The sequence below is a fragment of the Amblyomma maculatum genome, unplaced genomic scaffold (genome assembly GCF_055883805.1).
Source record: "Amblyomma maculatum isolate TAMU_Amacu unplaced genomic scaffold, ASM5588380v1 scaffold_13, whole genome shotgun sequence".
NCBI classification, from domain to species: domain Eukaryota; kingdom Metazoa; phylum Arthropoda; class Arachnida; order Ixodida; family Ixodidae; genus Amblyomma; species Amblyomma maculatum.
The window spans coordinates 20,842,202-20,869,292 of NW_028146738.1; the positions used below are offsets into that span (position 1 = coordinate 20,842,202).

General features: G+C 42.3%; 2 protein-coding genes across 2 annotated transcripts in view; both read right to left on the reverse strand.

Moving 5' to 3' along the window:
- Positions 1 to 1,058: 1,058 nt before the first annotated feature.
- Positions 1,059 to 3,772, reverse strand: Dbp73D (putative ATP-dependent RNA helicase Dbp73D). The gene is made up of 2 exons (XM_084585963.1): positions 3,614 to 3,772; positions 1,059 to 3,294 (listed from the first exon to the last, which is right to left on the reverse strand). The coding sequence occupies exons 1-2, from the start codon at positions 3,631 to 3,633 to the stop codon at positions 1,116 to 1,118; spliced, it is 2,199 nt and encodes a 732-aa protein (XP_084442089.1). The 5' UTR covers positions 3,634 to 3,772; the 3' UTR covers positions 1,059 to 1,115.
- A 2,792-nt stretch (positions 3,773 to 6,564) lies between these two features.
- The window catches only part of LOC146172327 (uncharacterized), a 51,306-nt gene continuing 30,779 nt past the window's right edge, over positions 6,565 to 27,091 (reverse strand). Inside the window, exons 10-13 of the mRNA XM_084585910.1 lie at positions 24,776 to 24,841; positions 22,614 to 22,789; positions 12,374 to 12,467; positions 6,565 to 8,170 (exon numbers count right to left, since the gene is read on the reverse strand). Of these exons, the coding sequence (XP_084442036.1) occupies positions 8,097 to 8,170; positions 12,374 to 12,467; positions 22,614 to 22,789; positions 24,776 to 24,841 (410 nt within the window). The 3' untranslated portion in view covers positions 6,565 to 8,096. The remainder of the gene's footprint in view (positions 8,171 to 12,373; positions 12,468 to 22,613; positions 22,790 to 24,775; positions 24,842 to 27,091) is intronic.

Consider the following 27,091-nt stretch of genomic DNA (forward strand, 5'->3'; position numbering starts at 1 on the left):
GGGCGAAGTCTCACAGTTACCGGGGAAGAAAATATTTTCGACCGGAGGGTGGACAGTGGGCCTTTAAGGGACAATGCCTAATGAAGCCAGTTATGTTTACTTCTTTAGTTTAAGTGCAGTTCAGAGCCAGAGGTGAAGCTATCTCTAAAGCATAAATTCAAAAAAATGTGTCGGGTCAGTGAATGTATGTACTACTACTATCATGCTAAATTGAAATGCAAACATATGCTCTATTTTTGAAATTTGCTGGTAATCATTCACTTGCAACCAGTCTGTGAGTGCACACTTCACTGGCAACTTCATGCAGAAACGCGTTTTCACTATGGCTGAAAGTAGAAAGGTAAAATGTGTTTTATTCATAGGCGTTTGCACTTTATTGCTGCCTGATAGTACATTGTACTTTGCGGTTATAAAGCAACAATCCAGGCTCAAACTACAACATGGCAATGCTTCACTGTAGGTAGCTGAACAAGGCAAATACATGTGCTACAAAAGTCCTCATTGACTCACGAATAGAGAAGCCACAGCATGCTATGTGCCGAGAGCTTGTACTATGGGTTAATATGCAAACAGCATATTAAAATATTACACCCTCAAAATTAGACCATTAGAAAAGTGTCTTGCGAAAGACACAATGTTTTCTCCAATATAGTTCACTGCTCCCCTCAAAAAAGTAAACATCACGGAAAAAAATGAAGGTACAAGTTGTGGCAAAGGCTATGAAATAGGCACACGTGAACAACTTTTCAACACAAAGCTAGAGATGGCTGGACAAGGCAACAAATTCCGAAATGATGATAGCTCCTTCAAACTCATAAGGAGCAGCTTTGTTACTGGAGCACACCAACGGATAGTTATGGAAGAATGAAGTGTCCCAATTAGTAGCACAGAAGATGGTTAAATGACTAGTGTATGTAGAGACATGTTTCTTCTAATCTTGCCTTGAAACAGTAACTGCAAGTGAACATTACTTGGTGCATTACACAGCTTTTTTAATAGTCGTGGTGCTTCAGGTTAAATTTGTCACATCACTAAATTCTCGCAAGGAAGGACACTGATAAAGGCAGACAACATTTTTATTGTACCAGCTTCAGTATTTGCAATGAAGCCAGTGTTTAATGTTGCACATCAGATGCTTCTTTAGCAGCCCAAGGTTTCTGAGCAAAACTGTACTTCTTCCCTCTTTCCGGCCCATTCTGCTCACTTTTTACAATCTCCTCGACAGCCTTCAGTGCATCACGATACTTGCTCTGAAATTCTTCAAGACCATCACCCTCACCAATGTCCAGGGGCTGAATATCCTGCTTTCCAGCTGATTCAAGCATTTCCTTGAAAGCTTGCAACTGGCCTTGTCGCATGAATGTCACAGCAGTGCCTGGAACGCCAGCACGTGCAGTCCTGCCCACCCTGTGCACATAAGTCTTAATGAACCTTGGAGGATCATAACATATGACATGGCGCACATTTGGCACATCAAGACCTCTTGCCAGAACATTGGAGCACACCAGGATGTCCAGCTTTCCCGACGCAAATTTTCTTAGAACCCGTGCTCGTTCAGCAGAGCTCAACTTGGCAGAAAACTCCTCAACATGAACGCCACCCATTTCTTTCAGCACCAAGCTAAGCCTGTGGGCATCCTCCTTTGATGCAGTGAAACAAAGGGTATCCCGAAAGCCACGGTTTGCCACAAGATTCCATACTGCCAATGGCTTTGTGTTATCGAGAGTAATATAGTAGTACTCGCTGAGCCCCTGTGGAGTTGTGTACTTCCCAACAAAGGTCTTTTGACGATGTTTGTCGCCCTCCACACTGAGTGTGGCAGTGGCAGTAAAAAGTTTCGGTTGAAAAAGCATTAAGCTTTGCAACTTGTCAGGATCTTGGGTCAGTGTTGCTGAATACAATAGCTTCTGCACAGGTTCACGACAATTTTGAAGACAACAAATAGTCAAGGGGTGTGTACACAGGCGGCCATGCACAGGTGATTTACAAGAGCAGTTCAGTTTGTCTACACCAAACACAGCTTGCTCTACCTCTGGAATCAACGTTGTCTGCACATCTTCTATAACTCGATCAGCTTCATCAAGGACAAAAAACTTAAGCAGATGTAGGTTGAACCCCGGAGTTTTACGAACATGGTCAAGCAGACGCCCCGGAGTTGCCACGACAATGTCCGCCAAGCTCACAAGACCTCTTGCACTTTTGCGGACAAGCAGTGCCTGTTCTTCAGCAAATGTTCTCGTTCCCGTGACCAGTTGCACATTCAGTGATGTTGTACGCACATACTGCAAGAACACAGCATGGACCTGAACTGCAAGTTCCTTGACAGGAAGGACAACAACAGCACGAACTGCACGCACAACACGGCCTTTTAGAGACTCCACAATAGGTATGACATAAGCAAGGGTTTTGCCACTGCCTGTTGGTGCAGACACACAGATATCCCGGGGAGGCAGGTGCGAACGCCGTTGTTCTGGTGACAGCAGCCAAGGAACCACTTTTTCTTGAACTGGAAAAAGCTTCCGTATGTTATTTGCGGCCAACATTGACAACATCTCGGTACTCAAACTACTGGTAAAGTTTCTCACTTTCGAGCTACCAGGCTTCTTTCCTTTTTTCACAATAGACGGGACCATCTCTGGGTTGGACAGCCATTCTGGCAGAACCCTGTGAACTGTCTCTGTTTTTTTAACCTGTACATCGCCCAACACAGGATAATACTCTCTAGAAATAACCTCGGCGGGCTCGCGCAGGTTGTCAGGAACACCGTTTTCTGTGTCCGCGAGCTGCAGATTACCTACATCGTCGCTCAGTGCGATTGGCTTATGCTCTTGGTCCTCGGCGCGCTCTGCATCTGGCGGCAGATCACCGTTCGCAACTTGTAGCTCCGCCGTGATATTCTTGCGTCTATCTCGCCGCACGCGAATCTGTTGGCTTCTCTTTCTTCGTGTTTTCTTCTTCGCTGCAGGAGCTTCCACTGTGGCAACGTTAGATGAAGGCGCTGGAACTGCATGAGGCGAAACAGTGCCCTGATCCTTCGATACCGGTCTAGCTTTCTTTCCAACCGGCGCCACATTGCTATCTTGGTCGAGCGCGCATTCTCTGTCGCCAATTTTTCTTTTCTTGCCATCACACAGGATACTTTCATGCACGACTTCTGCATGGCCCACTTGCAAACAATCTTGCGCCGAATGGCGAGCCTCCTCTTGCTTTCGTTTAGCTTTTTTCAAAATTTTCCGCAATCGCTTGTCAAGATCAACTGTCTTCTCAACAGCGTTGTCGACGTCATCAGTGAATCTGCAAATTGAAATTCAAACGACAATGCAGATGGGACCCAATGAGAAAGCGCGCGACCATTCCAAACAGCTTTGAGTACACACAACGTCGAGTTCGCCAAATCTGATCTTGTAGGCACGATTCAAAGATATTTGGGAGAGTTCGTATGAATACATCACTAACAAGGCACGACGTGCAAGACTCGCGAATACGACGTCGTGCGTGTACAATCAATCTTTTAAAAAAGCCGACTATTATTTTAATCAACGACACACGTGCTAACTTAGGACCCAGATACAAATAAGTACCAGACGGCATCGTACAGTTTCACATAACTCACCTAACGTACAGCTTCTCCATTTCGGAAGCAACACCATCGGTTTAATATTAAAAGAAACCTTGATGTCAGCAGAGAAACTGGCATTTGACGGCAACAAATTCTACGCACACAAACCCACGCAGTCCGTGCTCGTGCACGAAACACGAGCGAAAAAAAAAAAAAAAAAATGGCGATAGTGATACTGATGATAGTGGCGCGGCCGTACGGCGTCTGTTTTTTTCGGTGAATAACACTCAGACTGAAAACAATATGCTCCGCATGCATTTCATTTACTGTAGAAAATAACAAATTCTACGCACACAAACTCACACAGTCCGTGCTCGTGCACAAAACACGAGCAAAAAAAAAAAAAAATGGCGATAGTGATACTGATGATAGTGGCGCGGCCGTACGGCGTCTGTTTTTTCAGTGAATAACACTCAGACTGAAAACAATATGCTCCGCATGCATTTCATTTACTGTAGAAAATATCACTGACGAATAGCTAGATTAAACGTTTGAAACCGTGACCAGTCGTCTAGTGATTTCAGCCGATTCCAACCCGAGCCAAGGCCCGAGCCGCTCGGGCTTTCTAGGCACTATAGCCGGGCTATAGTGATTGCCGGGCCAAGCAAAATATGGCTGGTGCATGTGTTCTAGGTAGTGATTTATACGTTCCTTTTCAACTATAGTGAACTAGAATGTATTCAATATATTTTGGCTCGCTATAATTTTAACGCTTTATCTCTGTTCATGGCGGTGGTTGCGACTCGGCTGGAGCCAGTTGATATGCCCGTTCACTTCATTCGTTCAGTGATTCAGCTGAAACATCAGCATCGCTCGGTATCCGTGCGTCTTGCGGCGTCAACCGTAGTTGCGCGCCGCTATCTGTGTAGGTCAAGCAGTGAAGCGACAGTGTATATATATATATTTATTTTCGTCTCAACGTTCTAAAATGTTATTGCAAATATTGTACGGCAATGTTTATAAACGTTGCGATGTACTGCACGAGAGAGTTAAACTTTATTTAAACCAGCAAATGGAGATCCAGCCCTCAGTCTCGTGGGACGGGTGGGTTTTGTGGATTCAAGTGTCTGAGGTGGAAAAGGAAGCAATTAAAAGCAACTAGAATCAACTGATCTAGCTCGACTAAAACATAGCGGTCGATATCAGACCCATAAACCAATATGTACTGAGGCCGAATTACACTTCGATCATATCACAAAAACAGTCGCAAACCTTTCAATCAGCCCTTCCATCCATCGGCCAGAATTGACCCAGGATCGCGGCTAGCCGATCGGTTTGTGATAGCTTTTGTGATGTGACTGGAGCTTAATTCGGCCCCTGGTCTGCAACACATATACCAGCCTACAAGATGTATACCAGTACCAAATATGTACCAGTGGTATAAGAGGTATGGGTTTCTCCATATGGTCCCATACAAATGCAGATGCAATCCATAAACACCTACAGAACCAATATGGGCTTTTATTGAACCAATAGCCTTCCCTACTAGATGTTTGCTTTTTGCTAGGGATGGTGAAACACGTGGGACTGCCCATGCATGGTTACCACGACATAGCGACAAAGAACCGACATAAAAGAAACTACCTTCCAGGCCATGTCACCACATTTAATGCTTGGACTGCAAAAAACAATGATGCTTGGGCTAGACCTACACTGCTGCCCTTCTGGAAGTTTGTGAGGCAGGCACTGACGTCCAAGTGTGACCTTGTCTCTACTCCCTTTCTCTCATGAATAGGCCTTCATGCCAGCTCTATTTAATAAAGATTACTTACACTGCCTAGTCAAGTGCTGATAAGTGCCAATGTCGCATATGCAGGACACTATCTGCCGCTGTGCTCATGTTTGCTAAGCAGGGAGTGAGGGCTTGCCAAGCCTGTTCAAGATGTTTTCTCATCTGCCTCCTCGATCTCTTGCGAGAATAAAATTCTTACACAAACAATTTGTACCTCAACATAATTGATGCCAGGAATGAGTCGGCAGAGACCTTTTTTAGAGGGGATAAATAGAAGCACAGACGTCACATGTCTCTGGATGTTTGGTATGTCTGCAAAACATGTGCTCTTCAGGACGGGAAAAGATCTGTGTATCCAAATCTTTGTGAATGCTGCTGCAACAGTGTCAAATTGTTCAATGTTTTCAGTAGTCAATCTTGTGGAGGGTCGACACGCACACGGTTTGTCAAAGCATTTCAACCAGTTGCAAATGCATTTTCTGCTCATGTCACCTATACACCTGAACCAATATTTCATGCATTTCTATGGCTGCTTTTCCCCACTTAAAACAAAACTTCAGGTTTATTCCTTGCTTTGGTTCAATTTGATGTTGGCTTTCAGACACATGCCATATGACTTCTCGTAGCGGACCAACCTACATCGTTTTCTTATGTTCCTTGCTACATCTGGTCTCCATAGGTCTCTCCTTTTACTTCGCATCGCTTTAACATCCATTTAACAAACTTTTTAAAAGCACTCAGTACCCTCATATGTAATAATTAGTGCTCTAATAATTCCAGATAGCTGATTAATTTAATGCAATCCACAAGGTTAATTAGTTCTACTGTGAAGGAATGACATTTGAAAAATTGGCAAGCCCAAACAGCAGTGCTTACTAATTCATCTCATTTCCCACAGTAAGGTTTTCATTCCAGAGCAAGCGACTGGTAGCATCATAAATGATTATGCATATATAAAATGTATTGAAAGCACCAGAGCAAGGACATGCTTCAAGGTGTCACTGCAAGTTGTGTGTGCTGGCACAAGAGCACCACCAGTCTGTGGCAACAAGCACCATTTCTGGATAGCCAAATACTTTTCAAGCACTACCACTGACATTCAATACAACAAAAGCATTGCATGTATGGAGAAAACATCTTGAGAATATGTACGACTTCGAAAAGCAGGCTCTCCTTCCAAGCAGCAAAAATGAAAACGCCAAGACTAAGAAAATGAGAACATAACTTTTTATCTGCACATCTAATGCCACGGAACTAGATGCATACAAAATATGGATTGCAGCAGAAGTAATTTCAATAATAAGACTGATTCATCCATGCTCAACTCTTTACAGACTGAAAAAAGCATGTGATTCCAAGGGGTTTTAGGAAAAGAAGGTCATTAAAACTACTCTCTGGGCAAGTTTGCGCACATTGTATAGTAACACGTTATAGCGCTTTCTTTGCGCTATAACGTTTTAGTTTCATGGAAAAAAAAAAAATTTATACATGCAAAGTTTAACCAACCCCAACGTAGCACATATTAAAATTCAGCTATTTAAATGGTTTTTCATACATATAACATTTACTGAAGCTCTACGTGTAACATGAAAAAAAAAAATCAGTTCTAAACATTTGGGAAGAGTTAACAAAATATTGAAAAAACATACATATATAATAAGCAAGCTAAATAACGAAATTTCAGATTATACAAAACTTGGCACATTGCCTTTTTCTGCTTTTGAACATATGGGTTACATATATGTAACTTGGCTTCTTTGATAAGTTTTTCAGGACCACGTAGTAAGACAGAAGACTGAATGTCAGTCTTGGAATCAAAATTTTATGAACATATTTTCTGGTGTATAAGACCCCAACTTTGGTGGAGAGTCCTAAACAGCAGTGTCTTATGTGCATTTACTTTCGTTTCGTGCAATGTTTCAAGGTGAAATTTAACGTGAAACTGCAGTGGTAACGCCTTCCATAATTATGAAACCTACTGTTGTCTCACAGGCACCAAGCAGTAACATTTGAAAAGTTTTTACAGCGCTAACTGTACTAGCCTAGTTTCCCTGGTTCCGAGCTACCTATTTTCGCTGAATGTGGAGTGTAGAGGGCAACTACTATATAGGAATGTACAGGTTCTCACAAAATTTCTCGGAGCAATGAAATCATGAAGTGTTAATTTCCCCACTGACCAGAAGTAGTGCAGCCAAGCATTAAGGTGTGCATTCTGCAGGTCTCGCAGCGATCTACAAAGCATACCTTTCAGCTCGCATGCATGCTTAGGACGGCCAGTAATTGGGCTTTGCTGTAATTTTTGTTTTCCGGGAACTATTGTGGGCACCTGAATAATGCCGCTTGCTCAGGGGAATGGCTACCGTCTCTGGTTTCCACTGTTCAGTGAAGGCTAACTTGGTCAACTGAATTCAACTGGAGGCCCCAATCCAGTAAGTGATGCAGAGAATGCTTTCCCACAGCCATAAAACTGCCTAATCACTCACAGGTAGAGGCTACTGGAGCTATTTGATTATTCAGTAGCAGTCATGTGATTTTGTGAACCAACCAGCACTGATTGCTCTTGCCCAGAGGATAAACAGCCGAAATTTTCTTTTGCGATTAAGTTACTTCACATACAAATCACAGCATGTATAAAATGTACACGACAAAACAAAACAAAAAAAAGGCAATGCAAGATGAATAGATAAATAGATGAAGATGAAAGTCCAATATTATCACAAAAGCACTGCACTGCAGTCTTTCAGCTTAAGCTGGCTTGAACAGTGTATAAAGCAGCTTGGATGTGGCTGTCCCCACATTCTTCACCCTATATGGTGTGCCTGCACAGGAAAAAAAAAAAAGTTCTGTTCATCATCACACACTACACAGGAAAGGAAGTGTAGAGTCTCTCCATAGAGAAGAACACAATAAACTGAGCACTTCAATCATTATAGCCAAGCAACTCAAAACGAGAGGAAACTAGCAGCTCAGAGAAATTTTACTGTACCTGAAGACTTGTTTAACTAAAGCCATACAATAATGCGGCTTTTTAACTTGCAATTCCATAAAGCTACGCAACAGCACCTTAGTAGTGGCATGATAGTAACAAAATCAGCAAGGATACAAATTTGCCACCAAGGTTTGTTTTAAAGGAATAGGGTAAGCCTACCTTTCACATGTACTTTAGGAATGTTCCAGCAGCTATTTGTTAATAGGTAATTGGTGCTCTTTCAACTGAACCAAAACTATGCAACACAGTTAAAGCACCAACTTTTTATAATAATTTTCTTCCTCAAGGAATATATTCCTCAATCTTCAATTGGGTCAATTTTGATGTTTCCCTCTAGTAAATCAAAAAGTTCACAGGACATGCCTAATTCTGGTATGGTATATTAATCATACAGAATCATATAAAGCAGACATATATAGGCAAAATATTTGGCCTTTTGTCCACTCCAGTTTTGAAACTGATGGCACCATTGTAACAAAAAAATCTAATGCTAAGATAGATGAGTTTGAACTAAAGTGTTTTTCTTTACTAGCAGTTTCAAACCAATTTATCCCATAAACACAATCGCCGCTGACATAATTCAACTCATCTTTGCAATTCTTTACCGGCCATTTGGCTTCCCAGGCTGGTTTTGAGACTTGCCATGCTGTCCAGTCAGCAAACTTTACGCTAAGCCAGCAAAGAGTGCTATGGCTTCAGGCTAGCCCAAAGGCTCTTTTCTATATTGCCAGCACTGAATTTTACGACAGTGCCCCTGGTACTAGAGAGACATTTTTTGGAGCTTGCTTCAGGTGATGCAAATAAAGGACTGAGGCTAACAGCTGTAAAATTGTTACCAGATGCGTTTTTACTCCAAAATGAACTAACAAACGTTTAGTTCTGGTCAAAAAATTTTGTTTGCAATGCCAGGTAAAACATTTTTTTCACACTAAAGAAAAAATAAAGGGTCCTCGCCACTCGCTACCTCCTTTTCAAAACTCGCCTTTCCTCTTTTTCATAAGTATCTGCTAAAGGAGAATATACAGAGCATAAAGAAGTGCATGATTATAAAATATAAAAAAGAACATACATTTTAGAAAAGCAGTAAAAGAAAAATAATTGAATTTTTTCCCTAACTTTCCACTTATCCTGTCGCCTGAACAGAATGGGAATTTAGACTTGTTGGTCACATGAGGAACAGAGTAAAACTAGTTCGTCTCAATGTGATGCTTTCAGTCACCTGAAAGACTTGCTTGGTAAAGCATGCTGTTGGGACAGCTAGTATACTATGAAAAGTATGCAAAAAACTACAGTATACAAGCAAGCACACGTTCAATCAAGCGACGAAGACAGACAGCAGAACTATAGTGCCCGACTAATGCTACCAGAGCACTGGTTCAGTCATCCTACTTGTTTGTGTCCTTATAAGAATTCATGCTTTACTAGCCTACTTTAATGGCATGTGCTTGGATGGACATAGCAAGTTTTCTTACGTTTTCTGAAATCCCACAGGCAACTGGATTTGCCAATACATAGACATCTTCTGAGCAAGAAGAGTTAAAAGGACTCACAAGTGACTGACATGTGTCAAGATATTACGGTGGAAGTGGAAATACCTAGCTCTGTATTGGCAAAATCAAGCACGTCATTATCAGCAAAACAACTCCAATTTGAATCACTGAATGCTATTTTAACTCAGATAAATCAATATGTTCAAACTTTGGTACTATTCGTGAATAAGCAGTCATACATGAACAGCAGAATGGAGCACTCCAAATCAATTCATACTGTCCGAGGTTCTTTAATGTTCACCAATATCACATAGTACATAGGCATGTTTACATGCACTACTGTAGCTGGGATTCAATTCTGAGATTTCATGCTCAGGAGCAGAACACCATAGTCACTGCAATGCTGCGGCATGCACCACATATTGATATACAGTCAGACCCACTTATAACAATACCGCTTCGAACAATACATTGGATATAACAATGAACAGCCGTAGCACCGTCAACTTTGTCATGTGTTCTATGGTAAAATAATCTGCATATAACAATGCTGTAACAGTAGATTATTGGTTATAAGAATTACATTTGGTCACTGAGTGAAAGCCCTAGCAGGAAAAAAACACTTGCAAACACTGCGACCATGACAGCCAAACCACATCATGAAGCCCTAAGAATGATCAAGTCCCTGCGGGACATCATTTGTGCTAAAAATCTTTCAGCTTTGTGCAGCAGTTAGACGCCCTACAGAGAGATGTCGACAATATTGGCGTGAAGAAGTCAAATTAAATTTAAGGCGACTGACTACATATTTTTGCCTGCATATAAGTGAAAAGTGTAAGCCACTTCCTCTTTAATAAAATTTCTCAAGTATCGCAAGTTTTCTTTGTTGTTTTGGCTTAACTCCATTATAACAGTTACTGGTAAAGCAATGATATTTTCATGGCATTTCAATGCTTTAATAAGTGGGTTTGGCTGCACATACCTATTCTAGCATGTATTATGATGCTAGTTATGCTCGCTCCTGAGTGTCTTCCAGCACAAAAGAAAGTTCCTTGAAAAGCGGTGCTGTTTTCATGTCAAAATGGCAGAACAGAGACAGCTCCCATAATAGAATAGGGTGAAAACTTTGAGGGCTAGGGTGGAAAATTAGCCTTCTCTTTTATGTTTGATGAATACTTTTGAATCACACCCTACTGACATTTCTATTTTTTTGGAGCACTAAATAGTAGGATACAAATTAAAAAAAAAAAAAAGAACAGTCATTGCTAACTGGATGTATTACTTTGCTGAACAATAAACAGGATCAGTTTCTGATGTTCGACCATATCAAACAACCTAGTCATTGAAATTCTTGAGCTTATAATTTGATCTGATGAGCTCTTTATTGAGGTAAGCAGAAATTCAGGCTACTTTCTGTCATAGAGGAACTGTGTGTGGCAATTACTGCAGACTTCAGTTGTATCTGACTACAGTAAACACCATTCACAAAACAAATACCCACGAAAGCAGAGAGGAATACAGCCACAATCACAGCTCTAGTGAGAGCATGGCATACAACACATAGGTTATGGCTACAGTAACAGCCAATTTAATGCAAAGGTAAATAAATGTTTTCATCCAACCACCTTCTGTGAAAACTTAATTTTACTTAAAGGGCGCATGAAAAGCTATTTACTAAAACTAGAAATCATGCACGAGCAATAGGTATCCAATCAATCCTCTATGCATTGCAAAACTTTTTAAGCTAGCTTCATAGCACCAAACATGTTGGCGATAAAATATGACATTCCTAGTCTCTGCACAAGAAGCACACGATGCTGAAGCACAAGAAAAAAATGAAGAAAACAGGTCTCGATGGTGTCCCACCCACATCACCTGGGAGCATTCAATGAGCAGGCACACCCAACAAGCACCGATAATGTCATTGGGGAAGGAGCACACAGGGATGTGCCGCCCTAACTGGTTCACAGCAGTTGCCAGGAGCACTCTTTAAAAGTTATTTGTAAATGATAGGCTAAATGCAAAGCTTTCTAAACTTGACTCGAATACTTACAAGGGCCACCTCTATGTATTTCTTGCATTAAACTATTACTGCAAGTACCGTTTCAGGGGCCCTCTAAACACAAAGTGTCCGTGTGCTACTTCATCTGGACTACAAAAACTACAGCTCTGAATTTATTCCCCTATTTCTAAGCCTTTCACAGAGGTCTCACCAGGTAGTCTTGCTGTAATGAATAGCACAAGAGCATAATAACTTTCAAAGTGGCACTTTATGTTTAGCAAGACATTCTACATTTGCTGTCACTGCTGGCTAGCACTTTCATGAAGTAACATATACATGCCTAAGTACCTATAAAGCTAGCTACTACTACAAAGCACACAGCATGGCACAGCACACAGAATGTAGACATCAATGCTGTACTGCTTACTGGTGTCTCACTATCTTTCCCATCATTTAAGTTATTCCAATTTCTGAGTTTTTACCTGAAGAATAAAAATAAATATGGAATAGAAGTAATGAATCAAACATCTCAAAAACATACCCTTCAAGACTAGGAATGTAGATCCCTTTTCAAGCAATGACCAAACGCCACCAACGGTAGTGATTGACATGCTATCGTCCAGTGCAAAAAAGAGCTGCAACCAAGAAACAGTGACAAACATTCATGTGGCAGCATATTGGATATCTGTTCATTCCTTAGAAACATGACAATGCGCAACTGTGGCTTATATTATATTACCATTTATTGTAAAGATTTTTTTTTTTTCCTTCGTGTATCTCTCACTAGTGCAGAAACAGATGCATGCTGATGTATCATGCCAAAGGCGCTAATTTTCTCCAGCAGAAAATTTATTCTGCAGACTGAGACAGGCAGCCTCCCGCACGTCAACACATGCAGCTTTTCGAGCAGTAGTGGCCACCATGCTGCCGCTTTTTATCTCACTGCGTTGAGCTTAGAGCTCCATAAACTGATGACCGTCCACCCTCTTTTTCCTTCCCTACCTCTCACAGCTACCTCAGTGCCTTCTCTTCTAACAATCCGGACTGCCCTCCTTCCCATGTTTGCAGCAACATTTTCTTGCCAGTGCACGGTGCATGCTTCGGCTCGATGGCCCAAAGTCATCAACAAGTCGTCTTTTCTTCGTAGCTTACGAGCCTGGTGTGTGTATTTGCTACAAGTATCTCAAACACAGAAAAAAAATTCGGGCAACATTAGTAGCTCAGTTAAAAATATAATGCCTAGTTTGTTTTATTGGTTTAATGTTCCAAAGAGTTATGGCCTATGTGGGACGCTATAGTAGTGGGTTAGATATTTCAACAACTTGAAATAGTTCACGTCCACAGTCAAGTGTTGCCAATGCAGAAATAGAAAACCCACACCTGGATGACTCAAAATCCATTAAATACCGCTAGATTCAATATTGGCATCAAGAAGCAAACTTTTATGCATTTTATATTGTTGCTTAGTGTGTAAAGAATACAACCAAACATATTAGAAAGAATGTTTGGGCTTGAAACTGCAGACTACGAATTATTTCATTCTCAAGAATGGCCTGGTTTAAAATTTTGGTTGCTAAAAGCACTTCTCCCTTTCGCAAACTGCCGTCTGCAAGCACTTTCACTCACAAAGACAATCTGCTTTATCTTGATTTGCCGAGCACTCGGAGCGTGATTGTCTGCTCGCAGGGCCAGTTCTAGGCGGGACCATGCAGCACTACTGCAAATGCACACATTCAGATCCTGCCAATCTTTTGGCTTACATTTGAGAGCAGTTTGTAGCTCGAGCAGAATTTACCCTGCTTTTGAGGTCCAGCCCAAATAATTAAGATGGGAACTGTCATATCCCTGTTCACATTAGGTTCCCTGCTTACATTTGACAAAGTTTAGGTGACTGAACATACGTCCAACCTCTGCATTCTACCAGAGGAATGTCAGCATGGAGAGGGCAAATTCTGCCAGCTCGCACAAGGGGGTTTTTGGTTTGGTTTGGTTTGTGGGGTTTAACGTCCCAAAGCAACTCAGGCTATGAGAGACAAGGGGGTTTTTGTTGGGAGCATCCCTGTACTAGTTCAGTTCATCTCAGAGTGCAGCAGTGCATCCTGTGCTTCCAAGGTTGTTCCAACTGACGTGAGGGGGCTTCTTCCATTGCAGTTGACTGCAACAATTTTTTCTTGTGGCCCTCATGATTTCCATAAGGGGCACTAATGACACATTAACCACACAGATAGCATTCATTTGTATTTGGAACTTCCAGTACCCCGTCTCGAAGCTATGGTTCCTGCAGCCATTCTTTCCTAAACCTCTGCACGTACACTTCACAGGTCCCAATCGCCGAACCACATGCTAGGCAGCACCAAACTTGGCGACTGCATTTAAAATGAATTCAAGGCGTGTATTTGGCATGTTCAAATATTCACCACCTTGACATCTCAGAGATGTCATGCGCTCACAGGGACATTCTCTTGCAGAAATGAGCATAAATTTAAAGAACTTTCTCCATTCTAAACAAAATTGTAAAACCACCGGAAACCACCTATAAAAAAAACAGGACCTAAAAACCGCTAAAAATTTCGGCTCTCACAATACAAGATATCTGCTCATTCAACACTGTAAAAACTCGCTAAATGTAGCGGGAAAAGAGCTAACTTGGCATCACTGCTGATACCGTGTGGAGTACACAACGTCACTAAACAAACTCAGTTTCACAGCTGCCCATACCGCCCGGCGGAGGAGTGTGTCCCAGGTGGTCTTCGCGAGAACTAGCGGTGCTGCAGTCAACTCTTGCTCCTTGCCGGGCGCATCATCTGCTACACACGGTGTGGAAGCGTGGAGCTATTGTGGAGCGGCCAGCACACACATAGCTTTTGCGTGCTGCCGTTGCACTGTACATGGCTGCAGTATAATTATAACTACATTGCGACAGCTTTGGCTTCGAAGCGACGCATTACCTTGGAAAACGTGTTTATGTTATGCAAAATTCACTTGTTAATGCTGTGAAACAAATGTAAGCGCCGTCGGCTTGCTCACAAACACTGTTTCTTGCTTTACGCCCTGGCCTGTGTTTTGTAGTGTGTTCTTTCAGGGCATAGATCCTGTCATGCAAACAGATTAGTCAAATTTTCAGTGCATAAGAGCACTCTAACCTTAAAATGTAACGCAGTCGACGTCACGTTTACTGCTGCGCTGCGCAGATTGCCTCAATTAGAGGCAGAAATCTGCTAGCCTTGGCAGCCTGTTCATGCAGTGCATGAAGTCTGGCTACTCGTGTCAAATGATAAAGTGAACACAGATTACAAATAAACGGCCTCCGTAGTCGCCTAATCAGAAGCGCTTTTCTTAATGTCTTACTGTCGAGGTATGGCGTGGAACATAGCTCCGAATCGGCACTCTCGCACTCCTGTATATAGCAATGTAAAAAAAATAATAATAATAAATAATAATTCCTGTGTCGTCTAAAACGTCAGATATGAATTTAATGAGTTTATTCAAAGAGGAATCAGTAAGAATGGGCGTGCACACTGCGAAAGAAAATGACTGAACAAGCACATGAGTCTATTCAAAAATCTAATATTGCGAGTAATCAAGTCGCGTCCTTGAGAGATGCACCCTCCCCTTTTACACACACACACAGAAAAGAAAAACAACATAATTTCACAGCTTGTAGGGGAAGTTAATGTAATTTAAAACTAGCACTGGACTGCAGTTTTAAAGCACGATATTTAACGTATCTACAGAGCCGGAAAGGGCATTACAAGTTAATTGCATGAACCTAAGATATTTATTAGCGCAACAAGAAAAAATGAGCAAAAATGCAATATTATCAATAACACTAATGCCGTATACAAATGAAATGCAGCAAACAACCAGAACTTGATTTCATCAACATAGACAAACATTGCAAGGTTAAAAGTAATGCAGAGGCGAACATTACACTTCTTTTGGGAATATTTGAGTCGGCAGCATAGTCCTTTTTTGTGTCTAGTGAGAAATGAGTGTTAGCGTTCCTAACTTCCTCTGACCATCCTTTTTTTTTTTTTAACAGCAAAAACCATATTTGCAGTGAATGCACTTCAATGCGTGAATTCATATGATTGGTTGGTAGCATATCTTGAGCTCATTCAGAAGCTTGTATGCTTTTGTGCTTGCCCACCTAAAAAAGAAATGCAGTTATACGAAGCCGTTCGACATCATATTTCAGTCCAGACAGATTCTTGCCGTGCCAGCCGTTGCAAGTCTGGAAGGCTTAGCTTGTAGATGCCGATCTAAATCCTCTTTTGAGCTTTTTAGATGCTTATCTTTTAACGAGACACAGTTTGAAGAGTCGTGAAGAAGCGAGAAACTACACTCCCATCCCTCCTAACTCCCTAATTACCAAAGCAGCGGCCGATAGTCATCTCTTCAATCAAATAAAGGCTTTATTCATTAATTCTCTTTTTTCGTTTTCTTGTCAGCACGCGTTTTCTGCGCTGCATGCTGTTATTCTGAAGATATTTAAATTTTTGTGATCATCTTGTTTGTCAAATTTCTCTGCAGTTCTTATGATGTTTCCTCTCTTCGCATTAATTCTGAGTTGCAAGCCCCACGTGCACAATTTCTTTTCATTGACCAGCTTCAGAAGAGCTATTACGTAACGAACACTCAATTCACATATGAAACTTTATGCACAACTTATAATCATTGCCATGACAACCGCTCAATGACAAAAGTCTTCTCAACAAACAAATTTCCTTGCCCTCATGGCTTGTCTATTTCCTTGTCGCGAAAATACTCAAATTCCTTCGAATTGCTGGTATTGCGACGAACTCAATATGATCCAAATCAAAATCCGTTTGTGCAACTTAGCTGTCTGATTTGCGCTATGTGCACTGATAGGCTCTTGGAATCTTGCAAGTTCTCTTCCAACATTGCTGTCGCAATTATTAGGGTGCTTTCTCTTCAGTATATAATGCCTTTGAATATGAAATATGTGCCAGCAAGCAAATAAAGAGCCTTGCTACACGAAATATACATCAAGAGAGTACTTCAGTATCGTTCCTTTTCTAAATGCAGATCAGAAATTGTTCACTTTGAAGTAAGTTATCTCTTCTGTACAGAGCTTGTGCCCAACTTTTAATCTCGAGAGCGTCTATCAGTGACACAAATGATGGACTTCCAAGTAATCGTTTCAATAGGCTTCGTTACCCCAAGTGCAAAGCATGCAGACCAGCATGAAGAGGTCTGATGTTAAAAAAAATATAGCAGAACGCTTAAGCTTCGTCTTAGGAGAAGATGCGATAGCATCTTTAACACCCTCTCTTCATTCCAGCAATTTTAGGCATCTAGAAGCTGGTACGTAGTTGGCAAAGCGTACGTTTTTTTACTTGATTTTAGGGGAAAACGCAGCATCTTATCGGCGCACACCCTACGTTTACAGTGAACGGCATAGAATTGGAGGCATATATGTTGGCGGCTTGAATCCCTATCACAAATTGGACTGAAACTGGAAAAGAAGGTGGATACTAACTAAGAAGCGAAATTTGGCACCATACTGAACGTTGCGTAATTAACGGCTACGGCGTAATTTAATATGAAATGACGCGTATTCTTCGGATAAGTTTTTCTTAATTCTTGGTTACGGCGATGGTGACGCCTTTTCGCCAGGACGAGCTACGTATGATATCCCATAATAAAAAGAAATGAAACCGAAGAGCAGACAGCGTTACTAAAACATTGGTTCTGGCGAGCAAGTCAACAACGTTGTCACACTTGTTTCACGGCATTAAATTTCGTATCACACAAACGCACTCTCTGAGGTAATGCATGGCTTCGAAGCCAAAACTGCTGTAATGTAGTCATAACTGCACTGCAGCCATGTACAGTCGATGACCAATTTTTCAGACACTCAATTTTTCGGACATGCTTGATTATTCGGACTTTTTCCCGGCCCCAAGACATACCTTATAAAGTCAATGCATTATGCTGCTCAAAATTTTTGACACTTTAAGGAGGGCTATTCGATTTTTCGGACATTCCAAGCGTCAGCCGACCAACTGCCACACATTTTGAGTCATGGAGCCATGTTTTGAGCGGTGTCACCGCCATCTTGTTTGTTTACTTTTTCCTTCGATAGCCTCGAAACCGGTGCCGGCCTTGCGTGTCGCTCCTCAGCTAAACACGCTGGATCGAGGCTATATTATTTGCCTAGCAATTTCCGTTTCTCGGGCGTCGCTGCCGTCGCTGTTCGCCGCCGGAGTGATTTTTTTTTTTCTTTTAGCGTGATCGCTTTGACTGCCTGTTCCGTGTGTTTGCCGTGCGTATCACATGCGTTGCCGCGCGTAGTGAGTAGGCCTAGCCGTGGTCTTGCTAATGCGAGAACTACAATCTGTCACTACTGTGGCTCGCATTTAATTGAATCGGTTCTTCAAGAAGCTGTTTTTGGATTTTATAAGGAGTTCTTTTTTTTTTCGTGCAACACGGCAGCAAGAAGGCACTCAACGGAGTCAGTGTTGTGATTCAGTGGTTGGTGGTTTTGCTGTGCCTCGACAGTGGGAAAACCTACTCTGTCCATTTGCTTGGAGCACTTAGTACTCTCGCCAATGCGTGGAAGTCTGTAGCACCCACAACACTGTGCAATTGCTTCCGCCATGCGGGATTTGTGCTGAATGACGAGTCGGCTGCCTTGGACGAGGAGAGCATCGTCAAGCAGCTGTTAGGCAGTGAGTAGTTCATTCACGACTTTCGCACTGCTGGTGTTGAAATTCCATCGGTAGTCTCGTTTTCAGAGTTTACAGACGTGGACCACCAGTTGGAACTGTGCGCTGGGCTCGTAGATGCAGGAATTATTCGCCAAGTGCTTGTGGAGTCTGATGACGATGACTCACCTGCAGCAGCGCAGCTGACGCAAGCTGAGCTGATGCAAGCGAAATTCAGGTGGACCTGTTAGCACGGAAGCGGAGCGTGGTGCTGAAAAGTATTCATGACTTTTTCCAACCTCAAATTGAATAATGGGCAATAAATTGAGCTTTTTTGGTGCACATTTGTTTTTTTGGACTGCCCAATTTTTCGGACATTTTCGTGGTCCGTTGAGAGTCTGAAATATCGGTCGTCGACTGTAGAGTGCAATGGCAGCACGTAACAGCTATGTGTGTGCCGGCCGCTCCATGCTTCCGTGTCGCGTGTAGCAGACGACGCGCCCGGCAAGGAGCAAGAGTCAACTGCAGCGCCGTTAGTTCACGCGACCGCCACCGAAGACACCTCTCTGGGCTGAGCTGTGAAACTGAGTTTGTTCTAGTAACGCTGGGCGTACAGGTGCCTTCCTTTTGGCGAAGAGTAGTTGCCACAACCAGGTCTCCTGGCTAAGTAGTCGAGCATCCCAATCACTGAGAAACCATGGCAGGCAAAAAATGATGCAAAGTGCTTCGAGATTTATTCGTGTTAACAGGGGTAAAGGCAGTGTCTAATAAGTCCTTCTGCGCGGACCTTGTAGTGCAGACTTTGCTATGTTCAAAAATCTGTTGCCAGCAGTGGCGTTGCGAGGGGGATGCGGGGGGAGGGGGGTCTACACTGGATGCAGCGCTCAGGGGGGAGCAGCTGGGCAATGAGCGGGAGGAAGTGGCGGGGAGCGAAATTAATTATTGTGTACAGACGTGACAAGGCGCGCATTGGTGCCGCTGAGACACTGACTGGCAATTGTGATCTTCTCGTAGAACGAATTATGCTGTTGTGAGGAGTGCTTGAAAACACATGCCATAGGTTTATGCCAGAGGTTCCACACCATTTTAATGTTGGACCGGGCCTGTATACATGCGTGTGCCTTGGAAACACCAGCATTAACCTGACACCCAACGAAAACCCCTGCGCGGGAGCATGTTAGACGACACCTGTCGGCAGCCGTGCCGCCGCATTGCTTCTTTTTGTGTATGTGCAGTTCACTCTCCTTTCCCAAGCGAGGACCGCTGGCAATACCTCCCAGCTGTCTTTTGTCTTGTTCATTTAGCTCCTGTGCCTTTCTTGTTCCTCGGCCCAGTCACACAGACGCCTCACACTTTCAAAACCCCGAAAGGCACGGAATACCCCTTGCTCAGTGGAATGGCAAGTCTGATCACCACACAGAGGAGGTACAAAGGAAGCTGCGATCCGGTGATTGAAACGCGGGGAACGGGGCGGGGGGGGGGGGGGGGGGGGGGGGGGAGACTTTGCGTGACGCTAGCGATGCTAGAGCTGTGCACGGGCTTGGGCCGGGCCCGGGCCAAGGTATATTAGTCTCGGGCGGGCCGGGCCGGGTCAGACACCATGATCACAAACACATGCAACCTCTGCGAAAGCGCAAATGCGATGTCTAGAATACACAGCATTTTCCGCGTCTTTCCCACGCAAGAGCTTCAGAGTTGTTTCCCGGCATCACCCCCCTTTTCTCCCCGCCTCCTCGCCGCAAACGGGTATTTGGCAGCCGTCAGTGAGAAAAGGGGCCGCTTGTGGACTATTTAGTTTCAAGCTTCGCATCTCTGCTTTGGTAATATCGGCGCTGATGTTTAGGTATCCGTTTCAAGATTCGCACCTTGCTGCCACTTATGAAACGTCTCTGTTGCTGCGTGCTCCTACCTCGACATGGCCTCTGTTGAAGCGGGACACAGCTAAAAGCATCTGCGGTTCAAGAGTTTCTTCTTGTATCTCTTGTTGCGAAGTGTTCATGTGAAAAGCTCATGGTGAGCCAGGTGAGCTCACAGAGTACTTGAGCACAGAACCAACCACTTGATTAGGTTCAGAGCTACCGCACTTTTGGAGAAGCAAACAAGCTGCTTACCGAAACTTCCTTTCCTATCAAAGAACATGTTAGTCATTCCAGCCACAAGTTGTAGAACCGAAAAAAACTTCAGCTCTACTATCGTGTTCATTAACCAGAAGCATGCCAATGCCTCAATTTGATGCATAACTTGTTGTTTTACACAATAAGTTACTTCTACGTATGTGCTGTACCTCTACATATTCAGCACATTTGCCATTTCAAACGTGAGAACTCAACATTCCAAGATCTTGGATAAATTTATCATCCTGAAATAATTTTTCTTTTTCATAGCTTCAACTGCAGTTATAGCATGATGGGCCGGGCCGGGCTTTAAATCTAGTCCCCAGGCTGGGCCGGGCTTAGTTCCTTTCAGAGTCGGGCCAAGCCGGGGCCCGGGCTCAAAATTTTGGCCCGTGCACACCTCTAAGCGATGCCACTGGTTGCCGGAGTAGTTTTGTCCAAAGCACAGTACAGACTGACGGCCCTTCAGCAACAGCAGGTGTTGGAGGGTTGTGTTGCATATACTGAGGAGCTCAGTGCGCAGTGTGATGAGCTCAGTGTTTAGTCTTAGTATGTTTCAAATCAACTTTGCTACCATGAGACACGTTGAAATTCAAGGCTTAAAGTTAGGAAGCTCTCAGGGGATCTAAACCCCACCATCCCTCCTAGTATTTAAAAGAGGATTTGAGACCCTCCGTTCAGATATAGGGCCTGCATGAATCCAAAGCAGGCAATCATTATTCTTGCCAGTGGTGATCGAAATATTTTTTCTCTCTATCGTTTCAAAACTTTTGCAGCAAGTTTTATTAAGAATTACTGATATGCATTCTAAGGCACAAGACAGAAAAAAGTAAAAAGTCAGACAAGGCTGGAACTGATGTATTCTGCTCAAACATCGTCTCATTAATTTCTCCGGTCTGCACCATATTGAGGCACTGACTGAGAGAATTGTTGATTCTGGCATGGTACTATTAACCATTTGGGAGATTGAACTATAGTTATCTGTCAACCAGACTAATCCTGTCATTCCTATTAATACTTTTGTTGATTACCGTTTCGTTCGCTTGCGGCCAATTTTGTTTTTCCCCCATGGTGGACTTTTATGTTTAAAATGCATTAGAACTTGCAATCCTCTTGTAATGTGCATTTAAAGCCCACTGATTTTGAAAACACATAGTATATTTAAATTTATCTTTAAAAAGTGTCTGTAGCAACAGTCTGTCGAGACAGTTCAGATACCCTACCTTAGTCGTTCATGCCAAGAGTAAGATAGGGTTTTGCGAATAATATTGCCACCTGGCGTTCCTGGTGTTCTTAAGTGGCGCCTGGAAGAAGAGGACAATGAAGTCGGCTCAAGCGATATGTTCGGAACTGTGCCTGCCCCTACAGCTTAGCCTTATCGTTCGCGTCTTGCCCTGTTGTCCGCGACAATATTACATAGGTTACAAGTGTTAATGTTTTGCTCCACTGTAAGCTGTTTTGTATCTGATACCATCAAGCACGCTTGCAGGGCAAGGGAATCACCTGTTTTAGGTCTGTGTTATAAATTCAGCAAAAAGCCACTCCTGTAAAAATGACTTTTCCCCTTTGTATACAATGGCGTGCATATTCATAGTTTCCATTGTTTTCAGGGGTGTTGTTTTTGCCCTCGCCTCGGGCCACCTGGCTGGTGGAAACACCAGAACCGTTGTCAGTTCGGTTGCCACTGCAGGCGCTGACAGGGAGGCTTACTGCCACTTCCTGTTCTGGTGCCTCCAACAATCAGATGAGGGCGATATTAGCAAAAACACTTCTGAAGACAGCACACACTAAGAATACTGGCCCAGGTTGCCAGCAGCTTTTGGAGTCATGGTCATCTGAAAGAGTCATGGTCAAAACAAGCACAAATTCAAACAAGTTGGGGAAACACTGCAATGGGGTCTGACCAGAAAAGGAAACCTGTGACTAACCAATAGGCTGCAAGTAACAATCAATGAAGCTAGCAGAAAAAGCAAGTATGAAAAGTGCACATACTTACTATATCATGCACATGGTCAACAGCCACTGGCTTTTCACAGTTTGCATGTAACTTTACGATGCCCATAGACATGGAGCTAATGGACGCATAAGTGCCAAAGCTGAAAGGAGCCTTTTCATCAGCTGGCCTCCTACTTGCGTCCAAATACTTCACTTCTTCTTGCCTAATGTAGAGGGCTGTGCAACATAGAAGATAAGAAAAAGTCGAAAAATATATAAATTAAAGCTATGCCTGTTTACCAAACAAACAGCCAGTCACCTTCCCTTTTTTTTTTATGCAGTTAATTGCTGAAGTATGCTTTTTAATAGCAAGGGATGATTGACATAACAAAGAGTTGCTAAGTAAAAGTTACAGTAGCTGACCAGCTACAATGACTAAACGGCAGCAGCGGTCTAGAATGAATACTATTGAGGGCTACAGCACATAGCAACACATATAGGATAGTGTTTTATACTCCAAGGAAGATCTGAGGCACCTTTCAGGTGATAAAAAAGCTACAAGGTAGAATCTCACAAGAAGGTTACACACTGTAGTAGGCTCCGATTACACACACACGCACACACACAAAAAAAACTGTCCTTAAAAAAATAAATGTGACAGCATTTAGGTTGTCTGTCCAGGTATCTAATCTTTCCTGCAATTAAATTGCTCTCTCCTCAATTTTAAGTCTGTGTGCTAGCATGGTATTCCAGGTAGGTGTTCTGGACACTAACACTCAGCTTCTCCAGATGGGCTTCAATAGACTGACACATCGCACCCTGTGCCCCACTGCAGCTAAACCCTTGGTGCTCGCAAAGAACTGGCTGTATGCAGACTTTCCCACCACTTCTTAATCATGCCACCTTTTCCCACTGATTTTCCAGTTGGATTACTCTTTGTCTGACCTCCATTAACTCAGAAAGTCAAAAAATTCAAACTGGAAGCATGGTCCTGGCAAATGGCCAAGTCTGCGGCGTCGGACGCTTGTTAATTTGGATGGGGGGTCGTGCTGAGGTATGATCTGCAAAGCCAATAGGCCTCATTTAATGGCAAACGTCACTTGAACCTACAAATCTTCCCATGTAGCAGCCGATGGGTGTTTCCACGTAAGATCAAACAAAGCATGGTCAGTTAAGATTTTATATTTCAAAATGTTATATATACTGCTCCCTGATGACTGGAAAGAACGACTGGAAAGAAGAAGTATGTTGGAAAGAAGAGATTTGCAATTGGTTTTGCTGCCAAAAATTTTTTCGAGGCGCAGAGAATTAATGACGAAGGGGTGGAGTGCCACACTTATCTTCTCTGCTATTTTGGCAACTTTGGTTATACCATAAGGTAAGTAGCTGAAAATTGTCTGAATATATGCATGTTTTTATTTATATTCAGGTAATTTTCGCTTTTCTGGGTAGTGCAGATGTTTTTATAAAATTTCTCAAAATTGGCCCAGGAAATGAACTTTTACCTACTTTAGGCCTTTAAGGTAGAGGAGGAATAATTCCGCACTATCTTCTCAGCATACTTATCTATCAAACTGCTAAAGCTTATATATTTATATACCATTTCAATACAGAGACACAATTGCACTACTTTCAACAGTGAACAATGAGAAATTCTGAGGACAATAAAAAAAAAAAAAAAATCATTTTTGATATTTTTTAAACTTTGTCCACCTATTCTCCTCTACTTCAACTTTCAAAATCATTAAAAGCATATTGCATAATTTTGTTGCATAAAAATAAAAATACAAATAAAAACGTGCATATATTTAGTCAGACAATATTGAGCTATGTAACTTTATTATATTTTGTGTAATTCATAGCCAAAGTTGGCCAAAACAGCAGAGAAAATAAGCATGGCACTCTACCTGTTCATGATTATTAGTTCCCTGTGCCTCGAAAAAAATTTTGGCAGCAAAACCAATTGCAGATCTCTTCTTTTCAGCAATCAGGCAACAATATATAACATTTTGAAATAAATATATTTTGGTCGATCGACCATGCTTTGTTTGATCTTGCGTGGAAACACCCAATTAACAACACTAAATTCTAGTGCCATTCCGTTTGAATGATAATAAATTTGCTAGTGAGGCATGGGTTTTACCCAGGGGCAATTATAGAAGTCTCTACTAAGCACACTTGATGAATAAAAAATAAGTGATGATAAAAAATAAATTCACTCACAGGAAAGCAACGAGTGCCTTGTTTCTCTGTTCATCTGTACGATGTTTCCAACCATGCACGAAAATGCTGCAAGAGACGACACAGTTAAAAAGTGCAAGCCAAGCACAGCATGCATATGTTTCTTCAAAAAAATGAAACCAATTATCTCAGTTAGCAAGGCCTCATCAAAGTCAATAAAAGAGAGGAAGTATGCTTCCTTTCTTCTATAGACAAGGTGTTTTATTAAAGGGGTTGGCACAGCCAATACTTGGACACAAACTTATGCTTTTACTCTATGCACACCAAATTATAGTTCCTTGAAATTTGAGCTCATTTTGTGCCATAAATGAAATTTTTTTAATTCTTTCAAAAACAACTCGCCACTCTGGCAACTGCTGATCCCTGAAGTCACAACAGCATATCAACCAGATCTTTTTAATATTATGAGTTGCATCAAAAAATATTGCGATGTATCAAAAAATGGCAGTCCAAGTTGGTCTAAGTTTATGGACAGCAGCTGCATCCGCGATCATTAAACAGTGTATAAGCTGCCAACTTTAGTTTGGTTTAGTTTAGAGGGTTTAATGTCACAAAGATACTCGGGCTATGAGAGACCCTATAGTGGATGGCTCCGGAAATTTTTGACCATACGAGATTCATTAACATGCACCGACATCACACAGTAAATGGGCGCCTTGCTTTTTGCCTCTATCAAAAAGCGGCCGCTGCGAGTTAGATTCGATCCCACATTCTTGGGTTCAGCAGTCGAGCGCCGTAATTACAGTCACCTGGCAGGGTGTTGCCAACTTTGAAATTGTTGATAATTACATAAGCAGCTGGCAACAAAATCAGTTAAAAAGATGCTGTAGTAAATATTCTTGAATGTACTAACAGTCGTATAGACAATTACAAAAGAAAAAAAAAAGCACTTTTGGGAAGCAAATGACGACAATGGCAGAAAGCTTTTATTGGCCATTGCTAAATGGCACTACAATCTCTAAGCACCCTGATGAGCACACCAAAAATTGGCCACGTTTTGAAGTAGAGTTCCCAATTGGTATGATCAAAGAGCTACTATTCAGTGTTCACTGCATACAGATGTATGCATGCACACCATAAGCAACTGTCACGTGACTCGAGTGAAAAAGAACTTATTTGCACATTCTTTTCCTTTAGCATATAATATGAGAGCTCAGTTATCTTCAGAGAACTGGGCTTGTTCTGGGCTTCTATCTAGAGATTGTCAAGCAAGCTGAAATCAATGCTCTCAAACTTTATTATTTAAGCATATCTTTAGAAATGTTTTACTTGCATGTTATGGGAGCTGTCATTTTAGGAGTCAATTCTCCTCGCATATGAAAAGTGATATATCCTGTGTTTACTCCTGTCAATGTGTGGGAGGGGTAGGGTGGTGGCAGCTGCCTTAACTGCTTGCTAGACAGGGTTATGCCGGAACTTCCTGCTTAATTGCACACGTCTTGTGATGTAATTAGTCTATTTGGGGTCACTACTGCCAGAACCACACTTGATAGCCAAACCTGATGATGCACTTTCCACTACTGTTAATATTAAAAGCCCGAAACCTGCAGCAGGCTTACTAGGCCTACACTTAGTGTACTTAGTGATTAGTGGAAGTGTGTTTAGTGTCGGGGAATGGGCCGACAGACCAGTGTCACATGAAATTTCTGGGAACTTCATTGCTGACGAGTGTTAAAGTGACAAACGAAGTTTAGCAGTTTGTTTTGTTTTTGCTTAATATAGTTAAGGTATAAAGACAAGCCCAGCCGTTCAGGCTGTTGCTTCGTCGGGCGTGTGAAGTTTTTAATCAGCCTCTGACCTGCCCAAGAGAGATCAGGTGACCATCAGCTGATCGATTTCATTGGTGTTATGGGCCTGAAAACATATCACACTATGACGATAGGTGATCGTTGGTCATGCTGGTGATGCTGCCATATGATAAGACATATTGATGCACTGATCAGGTAAGGCACCTACTGTCTAACTTACCAAGTGTGACCATGCCTTAACTATGCCGATGAAAACACATGTTACTTTAATGTTCTTGCGCAGTAACATGTCCATCAAGCACTTCCTCATGAGCGACGATCGCCAATTGCTACTTCAATAGTTAACGAAAGGAAAGGAGACATGTCCTTATAGCCTGCACTGCAGAAAAGCTCCGCCATCTTTGCACATGCGACATCACATGAGCATTGCAACATGACAGCACACTCAGTGAGAGGAGTTTCCCGATCCTGATCATTTTGTTCAACACGCAGCGTGCGCCATGAGCTAAAACTTTGAGAGCAGAATTACAGACCATTATATAGCATATTC